The following is a 17,897-nucleotide window of genomic DNA, read 5'->3' as shown; positions in this document are numbered from 1 at the left end:
GGTACATTTGGCAAGGTCTCTCGCAGGAAGCGCACAGTGTCTGGCACACAGTGAGCACCCTGCCCGTGGGGTAACTTCCCTATCTTTGGTTCCCAGGAGGACTGCGAGAACTGCTATATTTTTCAGTCACAGGACTCAGACTTGGGAGGGCCTTCAAAGTGAGTACCCCACCAGGCCAGGAAGCCCTGAAAAGCATGCTGGGCCGATGAGCTCACTAAGCCATGTAGTTCAGTCCATCTCCACACAGCTAGAAGACTGTCCTGATGGCCATCATGTGACTTGGGCCTCAAGACCTAGGGTAGCTTTCCCTCCAGGAAGTGTGGCATGCCTGTGGACTTCTATTGTAGGGAAAACAGGAAAGTGAAGGGCCTGTTGTCACCTCAAACATGGCTGTAGCAATGGGTGTTTGAGCTGTAAACAGCTCAGGGCACAGGCCTGGCGCTTCCTCCTCTCTTTAGCCCACCTTTTTTTTTTTTTTTTTTTTTAAATAATTTAAATTTTAATTTTTTGAGACAGGTTCTCACTATGCAGCCCTGGCTGGCCTGGGACTAGCTTTGTAGACCAGGCTGACCTTGAAATCCCAGAGATCCTGTAGCCTCTGCCTCCCCAGTGCTGGGATTAAAGATGTGCACCAATGCACCTGCCCCCACCCCCCCACTGCCTTCTGCATCCCCTCCCCCATTCAACACCTGACCACCAAGCGCTCTGACTGACCAGTGAGGTTTGCCTGACTGTCCCGTTCTGTGTCCTCATGTCTGGAAGGTCCAGTATGTGATCTGACAGGAACATCCCTTGCCAGGTTACCTTCAGAGACGCCCCCACTGGACTCCTTGAAGCTCCCCTCACCTCTCTCCCCCCCCAGACCTTGCACAGCCCCTTTCAGAACACAGCCTTCACCCCCAGGAATGACTTTTGTTGTGTGTGATGCTGAAAATTGAACCCAGGGCCTTAGCACGCCAGGCAAGCGTCCTATATTTTTTATTTTTTGAGAGAGGGTTTTGCTACGTGGCCAAGGCTGACCTAGGATTCACTGTAATGCCTAATGTAATGAGATTTTGTGTGTGTGTGTGTGTGTGTGTGTATGCGGGTGTGTGTGTGTGTGTGTGTGCGCGCGCGCGCACGGGGGTGGGGGTATTTATTTTATTTCATGAGTGAGTGTTTTGCCTGCTTGTCTGTACCCTGACCATATTCATGCCTGATGCCCAGGAGGTCAGAAGTGGGTGCTGGATCCCTTGGAACTAGAGTTCCAGATAGTTGTGAATCACCAGGTGAGTACAGGGAACTGAACCTGGGTCCTCCGCATGAGCAGCAAGTGTGAGCCATCTCTCCAGCCCCTGCCTCGAACTCTTGGTCCACCTGCCTTCACTTCTTCTTCTTCTTCTTCTTCTTCTTTCTTTTTTTTTTTGGTTTTTCAGGACAGGGTTTCTCTGTGTATCTTTGTGCCTGTTCTGGAACTCACTCTGTAGCCCAGGCTGGCCTGGAACTCACAGAGATCCGCCTGCCTCTGCCTCCGGAGTGCTGGGATTAAAGGCGTGTGCACCACTACCGCCCGGCTCCTGTCTTCACCTCTTAAAGTTGGAATCATAGGTGCTTAGCACTTCCAGGAGATGTTTAATTATACAATAGAGGGGAAAGGTGAATGTCTGTGGAACACCTGCTCTTGAGGATTATTGTTTTTCTTTTTCTTTTTTATTATTTATTTATTTTTTAACGATTTATTTATTATGTATACAGTGTTCTGTTTGCATGTATCCCCACAGGCCAGAAGAGGGCACCAGATCTTATTATTACAGATGGTTGTGAGCCACCATGTGGTTGCTGGGAATTGAACTCAGGACCTCTGGACGAACAGCCAGTGTTCTTAACCTCTGAGCCATCTCTCCAGCCCGAGGATTATTTTCAATTATGAAACCAGGTTTGTAAAGGGTTCAGGAATGTGTGGGGAATGTTTCCTCTACTCTGATAAGAGCAGAAGCTAAAATTCAGTATGATTTCAGCAAAACAAAAAGAAAGTTGAAAAGAACCAAGAGAAAATGACCAGAAGGGAACACACCTGTGTTCACCAGGCCTCCTGGCTCGTCTCCGAACCTCAGGTGAGTGTGAGCCAGTCTGACACATTCCTGCAGGCATACTGCGAGGTCAGTTTCCAGTTTCTGAGGTCACTTTTGCATCCAGACTTCATCCTCCTCAACGCTCTCCCTCTTCCCCGCCCTCAGCTGATGTCCCCGCTGGTCAGGCCATCTTCCACTCCCTCACCTGGCATCCGTCCTCTGCTCCTCTGCCTTCCTAAGGGCTGGCGGAGCGTGGGCCCTGCTCTTTTCCAAAGCCAAGCTGGCTCTCGCCTGCTTCTCCTGCCTCTTGTTCCTCTTCCTTGCTGATCCCAGGGTCCCCATGAGCATGCCTCTTTTCCCTACACTCGGCCTCCACCTCTCTCCTCTCTCAGGCCACTTCCTGTGGCTCTGCCCTCACAACTCTACCCTGCGAGGCCCAGCAGCCTCCTCTCAACCTGCTCTGCTCCTTGGCTTTGGCAGGAACCACTTCCTCCTCTTTTGTCCCCATTTTCTCTTCTTTGGACTTTCCTTTTTTATTTTTTATTTCATGTGCATTGGTGTTTTGCCTGCATGTATGTCTGGGTGAGGGTGTCAGATCCCCTGGAACAGGAGTTACAGACAGTTGTGAGCTGCCATGTGGGTGCTGGGAATTGAACCCAGGTCCTCTGGAAGAAGAGCATGTGCTCTTAACTACTGAACCATCTCTCCAGCTCCCTTAACTATTTTCTTGAACCGGACATGCTTAACTTTCTGGTTCTGGACCAGTTTCCCTCTTCCCAGACTCTCTTCCTGAGTAACTTTACCCAGTTTCGATGTGAATTTTTTATTAACAGGGTCTCATTGTAGCCCAGGCTGGCCTGAGACACCCTATGTAGCCCATGATGACCTTGAAATTCTGGTCCTCTTGCCTTCCCCTTCTGAGTTCTGGGATTACAGAAGCATGTGCCACCATGTCTGGTTTTATGTGATGCCTTGTGCATGCTAGGCCAGCATGCTACCCACTGAGCAACACCTCCAGTCCTCAAGGTGAGTATTTTCTTGACTACTCCAGGCCTTGTTGCTGGCCTGGCTTTGCATGCCCGTGCTATGCTTTTCTGGGTCTCTATTTGGACATCTCCAGAGATGCTCCAGAGCCACTGTGGCCTATGAACTGAGGCTGCCTTACCCTTTGACACCTTCAGGCTTGTCTTCCTGCTTAAGCAAATGGTGCTGTTGTTTGTCCTCTGAAGCAGGTGATGGGGAGATGAACTTGACATCACTTCTCTGCGTCCTCACTTCCAGCCAAGAGTGGCTGGTTCTCCAAAGCAGAACACATCCTTTCTCTGGCTGCTAATGCTTCTGAGCTTCCTTAGCCCCCAGAGTCATGTTCGTCAACCTAAGCTAGGCCAGCATCTGTTCTTGTCAGCACAGGGATCTACTCTGGACATAAATTAGATGCTGTGACTCCCTGCTTGCAGTTTCTAGTGTTTGCCACTGCATCGGAGATAATCCCCTGCCTATGTCCAGTCTGCTTCCTGCTTTCCACTCTATCTTTTCCGTCTTTATCTCCCATGGGGCTCCAGCCACACTAACCACCCCTCCCTGAGCATCTGTCACACTTTCTCTCCCTCCAGGGACTTTGCCCTGGTTCTTCAATCTGCTCCAGATTCTCTCCCCAGACCCTTTGGCTAACCCGGCATCCAGGCCACCTCCTCAGAGAGGGCTCCCTGATAACCCTGTTCAAGTGGGTTTCCCTATCATCCCCCAGCCAGGGGCTTATTTCTTTCATGATTTGTAGGATGAAAACAACCTTCACTTTAGTTAGAAAAAGATACCTCCTCTTGGAAGCCTTCCAGGAATTAGCTTCCATTTAGTTTCCATCCTGTTGGTCTATTTAGCAGCTTGAATGGGAGAACTTTTGGGTCATCATCCCCTTCATGTCTTACAACCTGCCACTAAAGACATCATTCATTGAATGCTTCCTTCTTGGTCAGAGATTTTTACAGCACTCACTGGGTGCTTAAGCTGACCAGTTAGTAGCAGGCCCTGGAAATAGAGCAGCCTCTGGTCAAACAACCCCAGCTAAGTCATTTCCAAGCTGTATGCCCTTGGCTGTGCCTTTGGGTTACCCACTGCTGTGTATAAAAGGGGAGGGGGGCTGGTGCCTGCAGAGCTTTGTTTTGCAGTTTGAGCAGGGTTGGCCAGGAGAGAATTCACTTCTGTCCACTCCTCACTGGGTGGCTCAAGATTACCAGTTTAGCTTCTGTAGCCTCCTCCTCTCACGGGTCTGGTGGCCAGTGGAGACTGTGTTGTTGGAGCTAGTTGTTGGCTGGAGTGCCTTCACATGGCTACCCCATGAGACCTCAACTTCCTCTCTACATGATGACAGGATTCCAAGGATGAACGAAGAGCGCAGGAGTGAGAGAGGCCATGCCCCGGAGGTCTTCCGCCCAGACGGAAGGGCAGGAAGCAGGCCCTGTGGCTGGTGAAATGTCCATGTCACTGTGAGAAGAGCAGTTGGTTGGATGGAGAGCACCAAGTCCTGCAAGTTGTCCTCTGACCTTCACATGTGCACCGTGGCATGTGTGACACACACACACATTAACAATAGTAATAAAGGGGCAATTGGAATATATACCCACATGCTTCTTTTTGGAAAATGTGATCAGAGAAAAGTTCCTTAACCTTTCTGAGACAAGGCTTGGCAGACCCTTGTGCTCCCGGCTGTTTGGGAGGCTGAAGATTACCAAAGCCCATGAATTCCAGACCAGCCTGGGTAACATGGCGAGACCCCCTCTGGAGAGAGAGGCGGGTGGTGTGGGGGAGAGAATTCTGAGATCCTTTGCTGAAATATCGATCGTGGTCTGCATTAGTGCTGTGGGCTTGGATCGACCGAGGATGGTGACATGCATACCCTCTCATACCTCAAAGCCCACATGCTCTATGGAAGCAGAAACAGAAGCCGTGAGAGGGCGGCAGTTTGCAAGAACTGCACAACGTCTGTGTATCACTGTGACAAGCCTGCCCGAGCAGGGACAGTCAAGCTAATAGACCTGTCATGGGCACATTAGACCAGACCAGCGCTGGACTGAGGCCTGCCTGTGAGATGACACACCCTGGGTTCTAGCCTAGGGTTCCCAAATCACTGCCCAGCACCCTCGCCCAGGGCTTTGGCCGACCTGCTTGCACTTCAGTGTGGAGGGTTGGGTAGGAGAAAGAGGGGTAGACCTGATACCAGCCTGCTGCTGTGCTGTAGATCAGGAGTAGGGGCGGAAGAATAAGGGGAGGCAGGGAAATGGAAGGGGGGGGGGGGAAAGAAGGGGGGGAAGGGACTAGAGGAGGAAAATGAAGCTGCATAAGGTGTGTGTGTGTGTGTGTGTGTGTGTGTGTGTGTGTGTGTGTGTGTGTGTGTGTGTGTGGCGGGCGTGCGCTACTCTCCTGGGTAGCAAGGGGTTGGGCAGCCACCCTGAGGGTGAGTGTCTTCCCAGGGCCAGCCAAAGAACTTCCTGTGGCTCAGGCACTGTGAGGGCTGCAGGAGAGGGCAGAGGTGAAGAAGGTGTAAGGGACCGAGCAGCTACTCGGTTGACCGAAGTAGCGTGGAAGGAAAGAAAGCACGCCTACCAGGGCTGGGGTCTTGGAGTCTGAGGGGTAGAGACACCTGACCCTATAGGATCCAGGGCCACAGTCTTCAGGCCATGCCAGCCTCCATCGGCCCAGAACCTGTCCGTTCCCTCCAAGCATCCGATGGCCAGGCCTGGGCACAGCCTGAAGTTTAATCGCAAAGACCTTGGAATTGGGGTAGGGGAGACAGGACTCTGTTCGGGATCGCAGGCGGCCAGGGTGTACAGAGTCCAGTATGCACGCGGGGTCACTATGACAGCGGTCAGGCAGGAGGAGTCCAGTACACTCGGGAGGCATGAGGCTCCATCCTGGTTCCTCCGCTGACCAAGAGCCGACCGCGTGCTGGGTCATGCTTCAGTTTACCGTTCTAGGCGATGGGGTCGTTTGTCATGCCCAGCTAAAGGGGGCGGAGTTCGCGCAGGCTCAGCACCCGCAAGGGGCTCGCGGCGCGGTGCTGGGTGTGCATGGATGCTGGCTCCGGCCCTTTGAGGTCCGCGGGGCCTCTGCCGGGGAATATCCTCTCCTGCCATCCACGAGGCCCCCACGGCGACGCCAGACTCCCAGGCTCCACGTCCGGGTGCGATCCCCCAACCCGCAGGGGAGCAGCCAGTGTCCGGGAGCTGCCGCAGCAAGCCGAGGCCGCGGCTGCCCAGGCCTGCCTGACCCTCGAGGGGGTCGCTGTTGCCTCGCGGATCCCTCCCTCGCTCCCCGCCCGCGTCCCTCCCCGCTGCTCCCGCCGCGTCCGCCTTTTGTTCGCCGAGCCGCGCGCCCCCGAGCCGAGGCGGCGGGGCGGGGAACTGGCGGGGCTGCGTGGGGGGCGGGCCGCGCCGGGCGGAGCCGGGGCCCTGGCCTCAGCCGGACTGGGAGTCCGAGGCGGCGATCGCCGAACAGGCGGCAGCCGGGGTCCGGGCTCGCTCCGAGGGCGCGGCGAGGCGGAGGGGGCGGGCACCGGGCGGAGCCGGAGCCGGAGTCGCGGTGCCTGGAGGAGATCGGGCCGCGCGCTGCGAGCACAAAGTAGCGGAGAGGCCGCGCGGCGTGGGCCAGGGCCCGAGCGCAGTCCCCGGACGCAGGAGGCCGGAGCGCAGTCGCGGCCTGAGCGGCGGGAGCGCATCCGGGACCCGCCGCAGGGACCCCCAGACCGGCCGCTCCCGGGCCATGCGCGCCGCTCGCTGAGACCCGGGGAGGCCGCGATGGAGGCGCCAGCGGGAGAGTCATCGGCGCGGGGCTACTGCCCCCCGCCTGCTCCCGCGCCCGCCACGGAAAGGAAGAAGAGCCACCGCGCGCCATCGCCAGCCCGGCCCAAGGACGTGGCCGGCTGGTCTCTGGCCAAGGGCCGCCGCGGCACAGGCCCGGGCGCCGCTGCAGCCTGTGGCGCCGCGTCCTCGGCGAGGCCGGACAAGAAGGGGCGCACGGTGACGCCTGGAGCCCGGGGCGCGGGGCCGCGGGTAGCCGGGGTGCGCACGGGGGTCCGTGCCAAGGGCCGCCCTCGTCCCGGTACCGGGCCGCGCCCGCCGCCGCCGCCGCCCAGCCTCACCGACAGCAGCTCAGAGGTGTCGGACTGCGCGTCGGAGGAGGCGCGCCTGCTGGGCCTGGAGCTGGCGCTGAGCAGCGACGCCGAATCTGCGGCGGGTGGCCCGGCGGGGACCCGCACCGGGCAGCCGCCCCAACCCGCACCGTCGGGGCAGCAGCCTCCGCGGCCGCCCGCCTCCCCGGATGAGCCGTCGGTGGCAGCATCGTCGGTGGGCAGCAGCCGCCTGCCCCTCAGCGCCTCGCTCGCCTTCTCCGACCTCACCGAGGAGATGCTGGACTGCGGGACCGGCGGCTTGGTGCGGGAGCTGGAAGAGCTGCGTTCCGAGAACGACTATCTCAAGGTGGGGACCTAGAGGGGAAGGGGAGTCGCAGGGTTTGGGGAGGAGGACCTGCCACCCTGGCTCAAGAGCCCCAGGACCTGAGGCCCTGAGGCCACAGCCGGTCACTTTAACACTGAACAAGCAGGGAGAGGGTGCCCCCACCTTCTTTTCCTAATCTCCTGAGGGGGATCTTGGATAAGATATTGACTAAAGGACCCCAATGTACACCCCCCCCCCCCGTAAAACCTCTTTGGAGGATGCTCGGTGTGTCGAGGGGCGGGGGATAGTCAGCCATAGCTGACCTCTGCTTTAAGCCACCCCGGACACCGCCCCCGGGTCAGCGGGCCTTCCTTGGCTCTCCTCTCAGGGGCCAACATTGATGTTGTCTGGCTGCCAGGGAAACCGTGGCTATCCCCTGGCAAGGAGAGCCAGAACACCATCCTTAGTCCTTACCCAGGGCTTCCCCGGCAGGCCTGTCCTCGCCTGCCTTTTGGGGCGGGACCAGTTTGAAAGCATGACATCTGGGAACATCCCCTTGGCTGGAGTCCACTTCCGCCCAGTCTAACGGTCCCACAGCCTGAGAGGATGATGTCGTGGGAGAACTGGTTCAGAGGCCACTTCCTCAATCCCAGGATATTGTCTTCTGTCCCTTCTGAGAGAGGCTTGGGCATTCATGGCCGGTGCTCCGGGTGTGAGGAGGGAAGCTTCCCTCTTGGATAGGGGTATTCCCTTTGTGCGTGTGGGACTGCAGAGTTAGCTGCCTGGGAAGAAAAAGCGGCTGTGCCTGGGCACCTAGGTGCCAGCCCGTGCTCTGGCTGCCTGTCCCCTGACACGGTGGCAGCTATGGGGACAGCCCTGCCCTGGCTTCTTGACCTTGGTGTGGGAAGCTGGAATCTTCATGGGCTGTACTTCCACTGCTGGAAGAGACTGCAATGTTGTCTGCACTTGTCTGCTGATGGCCTGGCACGACACCCAGAGTGCCCTGGCCAGCAGCCATGGAGTTGACGGCACTCTAATGACATGTCTGCCCTGCAGCACTTAGCTGCCTCTCCTGGTTCTACTGTCTAGAAGGGTTTCTTCTTCCTTAGCCTGTTGGGGTGTTCCGCCTGCTCTCCTTTGGATCCTCTGTCCCACGTGTTCTCAGTAAACTCCTGTACACTAGAGAACACGGGTCCATCTGAGAAATGGTCATCTGCTACCTGTTCCTAGCCGGAACCTCCCCCAGGCCAGGCTTCCATTCTTTTTCTGTTAAATGGGAGTATGAGTCTTCACAAAGGCTTCACTCCGTGTTGACCATCGGGGGTTCAGTCAGTTTGTGGAGGGTAGGAGGATGGAGACAGCCTCCTAGATGCTCCTGGAAGCTTCCTGTGTTCCCAACCTGAGCTACTCCAGACGTGGACCTGACTCTAGCAAATGAGGACAACTCGTAGTTCTTGATTTGGTTTCTTCCTGCCCCTGTCCTGGATCCCTTCCTGTGCTCCCAGGAAGTGCTCAGACAGAGCCCCGAACTCCATGATTATGCAGATGGGAAAGTGATCCCAGGGGCCTTCGGACGGAGCCTTTGGGTTGAGCCTAGGTTCTCCTAGAGACCAGGACCCACCTGGGAACATTCCATTTTGGGGTCAGGTTGAACCTCGGTTTCTACCATCCATTTGTAGTTGAGTCTCCATGCACAAGCTTTGGGCCACTGCTGGATCTGTAGCTTCTTGACTGTGTGATCTTGGGCACATTACTTCCCATGACTGGACCTGAGTTGTTCTCATCTTAAGAATTAAACAATTACACACAGGTCATCCTTAAAGATTAAAAGTGCACGTAGCTAGAGAGCACTTGGCGCTGTAGATTTCTATCTTGATGTCACTTGCTGCTCTCAGGATAGAGACCTTGTGCATCTGTCACATTCTTTTGTGGCTTCTGTGGGAGCAGGCTGGGCTCTTCCTCCTGACCTTGAGTCCATCACTCACTCACTCACTCACTCACTCACTCACTCACTCACTCACTCACTCACTGTTTGCTTAGAGCTCAGCAGCATTGTGCAGATTTGGGGGAGTAACTGAACTAGGGAGAGCCTCTGGAGAGACAGAGTTAAACAATAGTCACCTAAGCACAGTGTGGCCGGTGAGGAGGGTGAGATGGCTAACCTCGCCAAGAGCACAGGGGTGAGGCTGGGGACTCGGGGAGGCCGGGAGCTGAGAGAGGATGGAGCCAGCAGAATAAGGGGCTGTAGTGGAACATTCTAGGCTGAAGAAAGTTGAGAAGGTGTTGGGCGAGGGAGCCACGCTGACTCTTGTTGCGCACATTCGGGCGGTAGCCACACTGCTCCAGGCGGCCAGGGCAGGGAGTAAGAGAGCATCAGTCTCCTGTGTGTTTCCTGCCTCTCTGAACCTCTTTACATCTGAGGTGTAGAAGCTGGGTAGGAAGGAAAATGACTCCAGGTCCCCAGCATATCCACTGCAGCCTGACCATATGAGTGAAGGGAACGCCCTGGACTCCAGGTGGCCCTGTTCAGGGTCACCTTCCAGTTTGTGTGGGTGCTAGGGGTGTCGGGGTGGGGGTAACTGTCAACCCGGAAGGACCCTTGGGTGACTGCATACCCCCCGTCTCTTGAAGTCTTGTTCTGGGGCCCAGGTGAGGGAGGTGCAGCCTCTGCCAGTGATAAGACAAAAAGCGCTTCTTCCGGGAAGGTGGTGAGCTTGGTGTCACTGGGATTCTTCAGAGAGAGTGGATACAGGCGTTGGGTTTGTCGGGGGCGTTGTGTAAATGGTCCTGAGTGTTGCTTGTCATCACTGGGGAGCAACTAGGGAGACAGGCATGGTGGTTACAGTGGAGCTATCCGACCTGGGGTCCCTTCTGGTCAAGGTGCCTGAGGGTTATCTGCTGGCGTTTTCAGGACTTTAGCCAGGTTAGCTGTGTTTGACTTTCAAAGCCCCAGTGGTCTAAAGTACCTGTGACCACTAACTGTTACTCATGTGCCGTGGGTATCTCAGTACTGGAGCTAGCTTTGAGACCTGATTCTACCATTTACTGTGTGGTCATGGGCAAGTGGCCGGGCGCTCTGAGCTGCTTTTGTTTTTTTTCATCCGTCTGATGGAGATGGTGGGGTGTGCCTGGACAGTCTCCAAGGATTGTTTTCAGCAATCAGGGAGATGTGAACAGTCAGGAAAACATCTCGTAAAGCGAAGTCCTTGTGTCTCGTGAGGAATTGTTATGATTCTGAGCCAATGAGCAGACAGGATGTCTGTGTGTTCATTCTTGGAGGAACTGGGAGGAGCCGGGGGTGGGGGTGGGTTTCCTTAGCCCTTGAGTGTTAATACACTGGGTGCTGCTTCAGGGGGGACAGGAGGGCGTGATCATATTTCCCACTGCACAGGTAGGTAGCAGAGAGCCAAGGCACCCTACTAGGGTTCCAACTGTGAGTGATAGATACCGCTCACAAGGGCCCGGAGAAAAACCCTTCACTGCCTGGCGATGGACAAGTGGAGGCTCCAGGATTCCCTTACAGCCAGCATTCCAGCCTTGCTGTTCTGTCTTGGTCCTGTTCCGTCTGCCATGTGGCCAGCATGATTGAGCTTTTGGTTGCTACGGACATGTCTGGTCATGGATGGAGGTTGGTGAGAGGAATCCTGTGAGCCAGGTGCCAGGCTAAGATTTGTAGGGAGCAAATGGTGAGTAAGCTCAGTTGCGGGAGTGTTTGCCTTTCATGCGCAAAGCCTTGGGTTCCATCTCTAGACCCGCAGAAACCAGACATGCCTGTAATCCTGGCATTCAGGAGGCAGAGGCAGAAGGGCCAGAAGTTGAAGGCCATCCTCAGCCACATAGTGAGTTCAAGGCCAGCTTAAGCTAAGACTGGGTCTCAAAAGCAAAAAACTCAAAAGGCTGATATCCAAGCCTGCAGGTGGGGGTGTGCCTCTAGGGGGATCACTTCTGTAAAATGGGGGTTCAGTGTGTCATGGACCTCTTGATTGTGAAGGTGCGTGTCCATTGCTTCAGCCCAGTCATGGCCCTTTCCTCTCTCTTCCCTTCCTCTGATGTCATCCAGTGCTGAGTGCTAGACCTCCGGCAGTTCTGCAAACCTCCTGAGAGGCATAGGAGGGACCCAGTCTGTCCCATGTCAGCAAAGTCCCCTGAGTCACAGCTTCTAGCTGAGGGGCAGGGCTTGGGGGCTGGAGCAGCAGCTCCAGCAGAGAGAAAACGAGGTGGCTGGGGAGATCGCAAAGCTCAGCGTGCTTTACAAGGAAAGCTTTACATGCAGAGCTCAAGCCCAGAGACCCGCAGCTATTCATGCCTGGCTGATGTACACATTCAGTGACTCACTTACGCTCTATGCTTCCAGAGGCCAGCCTCCAGGCACAGTCACTATGGATCCGCATGGAAAGCAGTGTACAGACCCGTGCAGATAGACCCTTCGTGCCACACACTGCTGAACACATATCAGCAGGAGAAACACACCCTTCTACACACACACAGCCTGGACACACCCTCAGACACATAGGAAGTCCACATACCTGTGAAGGTGTGCACACAAACACACCCAGACATTATCTACACATACCAGCATCCCTGGGAACCCAGGGACATCCTTGACAGGTGACAGTCACTGGCTTACTTACCCAGATACCCTGAACTGCCCTTTCCTCAGAGAGCAACCGACCCTTGCACATGTACCTGGGGCTCAACAGATTTCAGGTGGATACGAAGAGGTTCACAGATATAGGATGGACGCAAACCTTCATACCCATTAGCAGAGACACAAAGGCTGACCATGCAGATGTCAGACATGGTGTTTGCCTAACCAGGGCACCCAGACATGCACGGTCACTCACTCACACACACACACACACACACACACACACACACACACACACACACGTCCACTTACACTGACTGTGACATTTCACCTACACACATAAACACAGGAAGACTTGGTCAATGTGTCCGTCCCCCGTCCCTCCCCAGAGCTACTGAGTATGGCCCTACTATTTCCAGCTGCTCGTAAGGCTTCCTCTTAGCACACTGCTGGGGACTGGGAGTGGAGTCAGGACTGGAGTTTGTAACCGCCTGGATCTGGGGTCCCCGGAGCCCAACTGAAGAAGGCTGGCAGTGGACGGCATCTGCAGGTCTCCATGACTGAGAAACGGTGCCAGTTCTCCCCAGGCTTCTGAGCCAGGCCCTGCGGGGCCCAGGGAAATAGACAGCAAGCCTGCCCCAGAAGGAACACTGCCTCAGGGTAACTTCTGATCTCTTTGGAATTTCCTGCTTATCCTGTCTCCTTCGGCTGCAAGCTGCAGAGGCCACGATGCATAGAGGGTGCCCGTGTCTAGTCTGGAACTTGAAGTGAGAAGAAGTGCAGCCACCTGAGAGCAGCTGAGTGGGCTTCCTGAGGGAGGAGACATCACAGCTGCAGGGCTGCCTGAGTGGCTGCCTTGGTGCTCAGCTTCTGGAACAGGGCCTGGCACAATTGGGTGGGGGTGGGGGGCTCATTAAATAGCTGTGTATGCCTGCTTGATCAGCTGTGGTTCTGGTCTGGCAATGGATGATAGGTTTAAAAAGGAGGGCTGGAGCCGGGTTGTGGGGGTACATGCTCATAGTTCCAACACTCGGGAGGCTGGGGCAGGAGTTCAAGGCCAGCCTGTGCTATGTAGAGAGAGACCCTGTCAGGAAAGGACAGAGTGAGAGGGAAGACAGGAGAATAGAGTTGAGTCATGGGTGTGAGATTTATGGAAGGGGAAGCCCTCTTGAAGGGCACTAAGTTCCAGGCCGGTAGAGCCTTGACTGGAAGGTAGCCTTGTTGGCTGGTAGCAGGGCTGGGGCCATGTGGCCCTAGCACCAGGCACAAGACTGCTCCTATCTCAGGAGGCCAATGAGGGAGAACGCAGGGAAGATTGTGATGTCTCCTAGGCACACTCCTTTAGAATTAGGTCTGAAGCCAAGCCTCACCTTGTTACTTCCTTCCTATGCATGTTGCCTGTTGGAGCCTCAGTCTTCCAGTCTGTACAGTGGGAGCTCAATCCCTTTGTTGCAGACACTTGGGGAGATAAGAGTCCAGGCGTATAGCAGCCCATCACCATCCTGTCTGTGTACAGAAGATGGGAGGGACCCCAGGCTCTGGGTGGCTTCTATAGCGGAGGGACACCCCAGAAGAGGGCTTGGTTAAGTTCAAGACTGAGGACTGGCAAGCAGCCAGGGTTCTAACTGTGGCCAACCTCCTAGCTTCTAACGAATGACATCATTTGTAGTCAGTACACACCCCTCTGGTGCAGGAAGGAGGGGCCCCCTGGGGCCAGCATCTTGGCTGCGGTTGCTGGCTGCCCCGAGGTGAGGCAGGAGTCCAAGGAGGTAGAGGCTATAGTCCATCCCTTCCTTGTCTCGGCCAGAAGGCCAGAAGGATCGAAAGCAAGGGATTTGGAATGAACAAGCCTGGGCTACAGCCCCTAGGTCTGCACTTTGGTTCTCCGTGTTTCCCTTTCATGAGCCTCAGCTCTATAAAGTGTTCTGCACAGTTGCCGTGAAGATTCCTCGTGAGGGAGTGGGTATTTGAGGAGCTGGCCCTCTCTGCTCTTCACTCATCCGGGGTCTCAGCCCTTACCCTCAGCAGCAGAAGGCTCTGGTCTGACCCCAGGAGAGCCCTGGGTCCCGGGTTCCAGGCGGCCTCTAGTTCCGGACGTGCCTGTCTGTCTGGGAGGGGTGTGGAGCCACATTTCTCCTTGCAGCCCACTTACCCGGAGTCACCCCTCCCCTGATGGCCAAAACCTGTACCTTACATGGAATCTGGTGATGCTTGCTTCCTGGTGGAGGACCACTCCCAAGATAGTGGTCCCCTCCTGCCTGGGCCACAGATGGAAAGAGAGGTGGCTGGTGGGAAAGTGTGGGTTCCCCGACTGCCTGAGCCTGCTTGACTCTTCTGGACTCTTCAGTAGCACCAGTCTGCCTGGTCACTCCTCCCTGGTCCTGCATTGCCCAGGCACCACCCCGTCCTGGCCCTGCCTGGCTTAGCCTGTGCCTGAGCTGCCTATGAGGTCACACTTCCACAGCCTTTCCACCCAGACTCCCCTTCGGCTTGGCCCCTTCGTTACCCCATCCATTCCTCCACCCCCTTCCATGAGTTCAGCTGGAGCAATGCCTGAGGCCTGCTCTGGGCCCAGTTTCCTGTGTTAGGTACCACGGAGCTTTGTGGGGACTCCTTGGTGGGGCATTCATCCCACAGTGACTCGACTGTTAACCAGGGATTCTCAGTTCCACAGCAGCCCCTCCTGGTGTTCGGCGTGGCACAGCATGGACCTTCCAGAATGTTTAGCCCTCCCTTCTACCCAGGCTTACCCTGCAGCCCAGGAAGGTTAGGAGCTTGCTGGTCACATGGCCTGTAAGTGACAAGGGGGACTCAGGCTGTGTGGCTCCTTTGACTCTCAAATCCTCAACTCCTGCTCTCTGCTCTTATAGACTTGGCTGAAGCCCAGAGGCTGGGGGGAAGTTGTCAACAAATCCTGATCCAGAGCTGCCTGCCTTCCTGTGCACGGGGACAGGAGGAGGAACAGGCTCTGGGGCTCCCCAGAGTGTGCCCAAACAGCACAGGACCTGCTTTCCCCTAAAGGCATTGAATCGGACAGGGACAAGCCAGATGTGACCCTGGTGGGCAGTAGTCTCTGGGCATCTCCCCAGCGCGCACACCCACACATACACCTCAGTGAGCAAGCGAGTGAGGAGCATCTGCTTCATGTGCAGAGATGTGCCAGGCCTGGAGACCACCTCACTGGCTGTGGGGCCTTCTCTCCCTCAGCCTCAGTTTGTTCCTCTGTGAAGTGGGAAGGTAAGAATAACGCCGGCCACAAAGGATCATCACTGAGGAAGAGATGATGGCTCCTGGTCTTCACTAGTGTCCAGCAGACAAATTCTCACCATTGACCCCTCTCATTTCAGGCTTCTTGCCTGCTGGCGATGTAGGGAATAACTGTGCATGGGCCTGGCTTGGTCACTTTATCTGCTCTCTATGGTGTTGGATAGGCAGGTCCCAGGGTCAGGATCAGACTTCTTCCGTGCCAACAGAACAAGGGCCATTGAGATCTGTGACCCCATGATGCTTGGTTGGATGTGACCTTCATCTAGGAACTTTGACTCTCACTCCCCCAAACTCCTGCCCAAAGAGGCCAAGCTGAAGTGAGCTCGCACTGGGAGACAGAAGCCCAGAGTCCCTCTCAGCCTCTGCCCGCTCTGTGAAGGATGGAGCCTTTTGAGTTCCCCGTCCCCTTGCCTGTGTCTAGAGCATTTGCATTTGAGCTTAGAGGGAAGTGAAGCCTTTTACAGCCCTCCTCTGGGGTCCACGTGCGATGATCTCATCTGGAGCCTTGTCAGAGTCCCAGGGAGCAGGGAGAGGACAGCAGATGGCTTTTCTGGCCTTTTGGGTGGGGTTGGCATGCTGTCCCCGTGGCCACTGCTGGCCACCCTGCTGGTCAGCTCTTCCAGGGCTGGGGTAGGTTGCCAGAGCCAGGGTGGGTGGGTGATAAGTGGCCTAGAGCCAGGGTGGCAGATGGATAGGCAGCCTGGGCCTTGACCCAAGGGAATGATAGCCACGTGGTAGCCAGGTGGTGTGGGAGGAGGTGGGCAAGGCAGAGCCCCTATTTCTCTGTGGAGCGGTTGATGTGAGAGAAGTTCCTGGTCCCATATATGACTCAACTTTGCCTGTCCGTTCCTGAGTCTGCCTGCTCATTGGCCAGTTGGGTAGGAGCTGGGAAGGAAGTGATCCATTTGGGTTAGATTTGGAATCTGTCATGGCTGTGGCCTGGTGTCACAGTTGAAGCCTCCTTGGACATTACCTCAGAGTCTAACGGCGGTTGGTTGCCGCTGCACAGTGGGATGGTGGTGCTCTCCTCAGCCTGGCTGTTCACTCTTAGCTGGTCCTTGAGCCTCTCCGTGTGTGCCAGGCCAGCCCTGCTGTAAGTCTCTAGTGTCAGAGACAGGCTGTCCACAGCCACGTGGACAAATGAGTAAAATGAACGTCACAAGTAAGACCGTGACACCCAGTGTGAGGGAAGGAGATGTCTAGGCTGCAAGGCTTCAAAGGAGGCCTAGGCATTCAGCACAGGAATGACAGGCCGGGAGCTGGGACCGGTCAGGTGATTTCTGCCTCAGGGGGAAGACTCGAGTGGCTGGAATGTGGCCCACGTAAGGTCGGTGAGCGGGGTCGGGCTTGGGGGAGCCTGTGCTCCTGGGACAGGTTCGCTCTGCGTGTGGTGAAAGAGTCTGCCTCCATGGAGGTTTTGTTTTACTTTGCTTTTATCTGTTTGAAACAGGGTCTCACTGTAAAATAAAACTGACAAATGTAATTCAGTTCTATAACTGTTCATTCCAGGCAAGATATAAACTAAGGATGCAAGACTAGCTACATTAAAATTTTATTTCTTCTTAAAAATTCTCTATCTAGCCGGGCAGTGGTGGCGCACGCCTTTAATCCCAGCACTCGGGAGGCAGAGGCAGGCGGATCTCTGTGAGTTCGAGGCCAACCTGGGCTACAGAGTGAGTTCCAGGAAAGGCACAAAGCTACACAGAGAAACCCTGTCTCGAAAAACAAAAACAAGACAAAACAAAAAACAAAAAAAAATTATCTACCTACCTACCTAGCCACCTTTCTATTATATTAACATGTGAGTGCAGGCATGCATGTGGAGGTCACAGGACAGCTTGTGGAAGATCAAGCTTAGCAGTAAAGACCTTGACCCCCCAAATTGGATACACTGAAACTGTCACTTTACCGTATTTAAGTTGTTCCTAAGGGCTAGGAGTGTAGCTCAGGGCTGGAGCCTGGACTTGACCTGTGGGAGACAGCGGATTTAATCCTCAGCAACCACAAAAAGAGAGGGTCTAGAAGACAACAAACTCGTTGTTTGCCCGAGTTTCCTCTGTAATCAAGGCCCTCCCTCTTCCATTGGTGTGTTCTCTGTCCCATGACCTTGCCCATCCAGAAAGGCACATACATGGCTTCCCACAGCGTCTAGTGTGGCTGGCTTCCTTCATGGAGCCAGGGTACCAGATGCTTCCAGAGTCCCGTCCCTCTTCTGCTGTTGGAGTTCTGTTACACGTAGTGGCCACAGCTTATCCATTTGCCAGGCAGGAGACGCATGCCTGTCCCCAGCCATCATTGGAGGGTTTAAAATGAGGGAACATTTAAACAGTTTCAATCACATTTATAAGCATTTTAAAAAATAATTTTTGGGGTTGGAATGTACAAAGCAAACACTAATAAGCTCAAGACTCTGAGTTCAATCCCCAGCCCTGGAGAAGGGAGGGAGGAAGGAAAAGCCACAGCATGTCTTATACAAGTTGGAGCAGCTTATTGAAATGAGGGGTGACCGTGACAAGGATAACATCTGGTCATTTCAACCTGGCTCTGGCCACCAGGCCTACT

The 17,897-nt window shown here is 55.3% G+C and overlaps 1 protein-coding gene across 1 annotated transcript in view; it reads left to right on the top strand.

Moving 5' to 3' along the window:
* Positions 1–6,467: 6,467 nt before the first annotated feature.
* The window catches only part of Soga1 (suppressor of glucose, autophagy associated 1), a 71,163-nt gene continuing 59,733 nt past the window's right edge, over positions 6,468–17,897 (top strand). Inside the window, exon 1 of the mRNA XM_028855620.2 lies at positions 6,468–7,522. Coding sequence (XP_028711453.2) covers positions 6,842–7,522 — 681 coding nt within the window. The 5' untranslated portion in view covers positions 6,468–6,841. The remainder of the gene's footprint in view (positions 7,523–17,897) is intronic.

The sequence above is a fragment of the Peromyscus leucopus genome, chromosome 4 (assembly GCF_004664715.2).
Source record: "Peromyscus leucopus breed LL Stock chromosome 4, UCI_PerLeu_2.1, whole genome shotgun sequence".
NCBI lineage: Eukaryota > Metazoa > Chordata > Mammalia > Rodentia > Cricetidae > Peromyscus > Peromyscus leucopus.
Note: the sequence above shows the minus strand (reverse complement) of the source record. Positions and strands in the feature narration are given on the sequence as shown.